The sequence below is a fragment of the Microtus ochrogaster genome (genome assembly GCF_000317375.1).
Source record: "Microtus ochrogaster isolate Prairie Vole_2 chromosome 14 unlocalized genomic scaffold, MicOch1.0 chr14_random_3, whole genome shotgun sequence".
In the NCBI taxonomy this organism is placed as follows: Eukaryota; Metazoa; Chordata; class Mammalia; order Rodentia; family Cricetidae; genus Microtus; species Microtus ochrogaster.
The window spans coordinates 1,638,797-1,641,884 of record NW_004949098.1 but is presented as its reverse complement, the minus strand read 5'-3'; the positions used below and the strand labels follow the sequence as shown (position 1 = coordinate 1,641,884).

Sequence of the window (3,088 nt, the reverse complement as noted above, 5' to 3'; positions counted from 1 at the left end):
TTTTTTTTTTTGTGGGGGCTGATCATTCAGGGCTCAGTGAAGAGACAAGCATTGTATGCCTGTAGTACCTGCACACCAGAGGGAGAAGAACCAGCAGGAATTTGTCTAGCTTGCAGCTACGAATGCCATGGAAGTCATAAATTATTCGAACTATACACAAAAAGGTAAAGCAGTTTTTGCCAAATGCCTTCTAAATGTTTAGATTCTTTTGCAACCACAATGCCTACTTAATCCTGCTTTTCATTCAGAGTAATTGCATGTTGGTAAGATTTAGTGTGGGAAGGAATGGTTTTTCCATAAGACTTAAATTTTAATTATGGTTACTAGCTCACACTACTTGTCTTTTCCTTTTGTTATTTCATTTGTTTGTGTGTGTGAGAGAGTGATAAAGATTTGTTTTTTATATGTAGTGGTGTCCAGAATTACAGTCTTTTGTTGCTTTTGTTGGAAAACTTCAAATAAGATACACAAACATCAAAAAGGCTATCTAGATTCTAGAGACTAGTTAGAAAGGGAAGCTGTGTTTGGTGCTAAGAGAGTAGTTAATTTTAAAAGGAAGCTTAAATATATGTTCTTCCTCTTTTCTTAATAGAAATTTTCGTTGTGATTGTGGAAACAGCAAGTTTAAAAATTTGGAATGCAAATTATTTCCTGTAAGTATGCACTGTGATTACAAATGTACTTGGGACCAGGGCCTGGAGAGATGGCTCAGCGGCTTAGAGCATACTGCTTGCTCTTTCAAGGATCCAGTTCAGTTTCCAGCATCTACAACTACCTGTAACTCCAGCTCCAAGGGATTCACCCGACTCTTCTGGATTATGTAGAAACCTGAATACACACACTCACACACACATAAATAGAAATAATTCTTTTTTTTTTTTTTTGATTTTTGAGACAGGGTTTCTCTGTAGTTTTTGGTGCCTGTCCTGGAACTAGCTCTTGTAGACCAGGTTGGCCTCGAACTCACAAAGATTCTCCTGCCTCTCCCGAGTGCTGGGATTAAAGGCGTGTGCCACCACCGCCCGGCAACTTGGGTCTTTTAACTTTAAAAATTGTTCTAAATTTAGTATAAAAAAAGTTGTCCCTGACCCTGCGTGGAGACATGAGTCCTGTCCAATGCGTTCTCCTTCTTCCTCTTGCTGCAGAAAATCCTGAGCGAGCCGCCCTGTACTTCGTCTCTGGCGTGTGCATCGGTCTATTCCTGACCTTGGCCGCCTTGGTGATGAGGATTTCCTGCCACACTGACTGCCGGCAGGGTCCCCGGAGGAGGTGCTTGCAGGACCATGAGAGTAGCAGTGACAGCAGCGACAGCGAGGATGGCAGCGAGGACACGGCCTCGGACCTGTCAGTTCGCAGACACCGCCGCTTTGAGAGGACTTTGAACAAGAACGTGTTCACCTCTGCAGAGGAGCTGGAGCGCGCACAGCGATTGGAGGAGCGCGAGCGCATCATCAGGGAGATCTGGATGAACGGGCAGCCCGAGGTGCCTGGCACCAGGAGCCTTAACCGCTACTATTAGGGCACAGTGTGGACCCCAGAACCTCTACAGGCCATCAGGAAAGAGCGTGGGTTCTGCAGGCAGGGACGGTTTGTACAAGGGAAGCCAGCTCTGCTAATGTGTCTGGAGAGAAGCACGTGGCCGGCCTGCTTTCCCAGGGGCACGGGGTTTGCTTTAGACTCTTACCTCTGGAGAGATAAACAACCCAAGCAGGAGCACCTGCCTTTCCAGACACCAACGTGGGAACACCAACCCAACCTTCCCAGGTCTGGGAATGTTGCTGAGACATCCTCTCCAACCACCTGACAACCACGTGACAACCACGTGACAAGCTGAAAGGACGTATGGTCCTTCCTATTTTCTGAGGCGCCCAGAAGTTTGCTCAGACTTTCCTCTGTGTTTCCTTTACAAAAGGAAAAAAAAATCTCATGGCTGGAGAGCTGGGGATATCAGGGTGAACTTGACCCAGAAAATGCAATAGAAGTGATTTGATTGAGATAGCATGATCTATGCTAATTATTTAAAGCTAATTTTTAAAATGAAAAAAAATCGTGGCAACCTCTGCATTTTAACTGACACCTCAGGGATTAAAATCCTATTGTTTAGTCTAGTTCCCACCTTGTTCATGAAAATGAATAGAACTTACTGCATTATGGGATGTATTGGGGACTTAGGATAACATCAATAACCTCAAAGGATAAAGGGTTTTATTTTTTAGTTGTTTATAAGATATGTATTGACAAGCGTATCTGAAAATGCTGCATAAACACAAGCCGTGTGCCCTTCCATTTCTAAAAGAAGAAAAGTCTCTCACGACTTCAGAGACTCTTGCTATTTAAATAATATTTTGTTTTGTTTTGTGTTTTTTTTTTTAAAGCAGTTTTGATTTCCAAGAAAAGAATGGGAACCAGAGGTGAGGATGAAAGCCAAAATTAAAATGGCATCGAAAATAAACATTCCATGAACATGCTCCTTTTGCTTCATGTCTGTCTGTGTGGTCACACATAAGCCTCTGTGATCACCCTTCCGGATGGTATGAGCAAGTATGGCCTCTACAGGACCCCTGAAGGAGTAGGAATTAAAGAAGCCCCTCTATGATAAGGGCCTTTGGTGTAGGGTACTGGTTGTGGTTGAGTTATTGTTAAGCAGATAAAGGAACTGAAGATTTACCTAAGGCAAAGATAAGATAGTGACTCCAACCCCTATTCCTTGGTGGAGAGAAGCTGGTAGGGAGGGAAAGCAGGCAGGCCCTAGGGAACGATGGGAAGAGTACTGCCATATTGGAAACTGGGTGACAGAATGAGGCAGTGGTTCTCAACCCGTGGGTCCTGATCAAATATCCTGTGTATCAGATATTTATATTATGATTACGGTTTGTAACAGTAGCAAAATTACAGTTATGAAGTAGCAATGAAATAGTTTTAGGGTTGAGTACTCATCACAACTTGAGGAACTGTATTACAGGACCACAGAATCAGGAAGGTTTAGAGACACAGGTATAGTGTATAATAAAAGGAACCTAGAGGTCTGTCAGGGGCCTCCCCTCTCTTGCCATGGACTAGGACCCTTATTGAGTCCCGTTGCATGATC

At 43.6% G+C, this 3,088-nt stretch overlaps 1 protein-coding gene across 1 annotated transcript in view; it reads left to right on the top strand.

Moving 5' to 3' along the window:
- Nucleotides 1-2,464, top strand: part of Eva1a (eva-1 homolog A, regulator of programmed cell death) — a 50,456-nt gene extending 47,992 nt beyond the window's left edge. The window contains exon 3 of the mRNA XM_013352841.2: nucleotides 1,146-2,464. Coding sequence (XP_013208295.1) covers nucleotides 1,146-1,519 — 374 coding nt within the window. The 3' untranslated portion in view covers nucleotides 1,520-2,464. The remainder of the gene's footprint in view (nucleotides 1-1,145) is intronic.
- The last annotated feature ends 624 nt before the right edge of the window (nucleotides 2,465-3,088 follow it).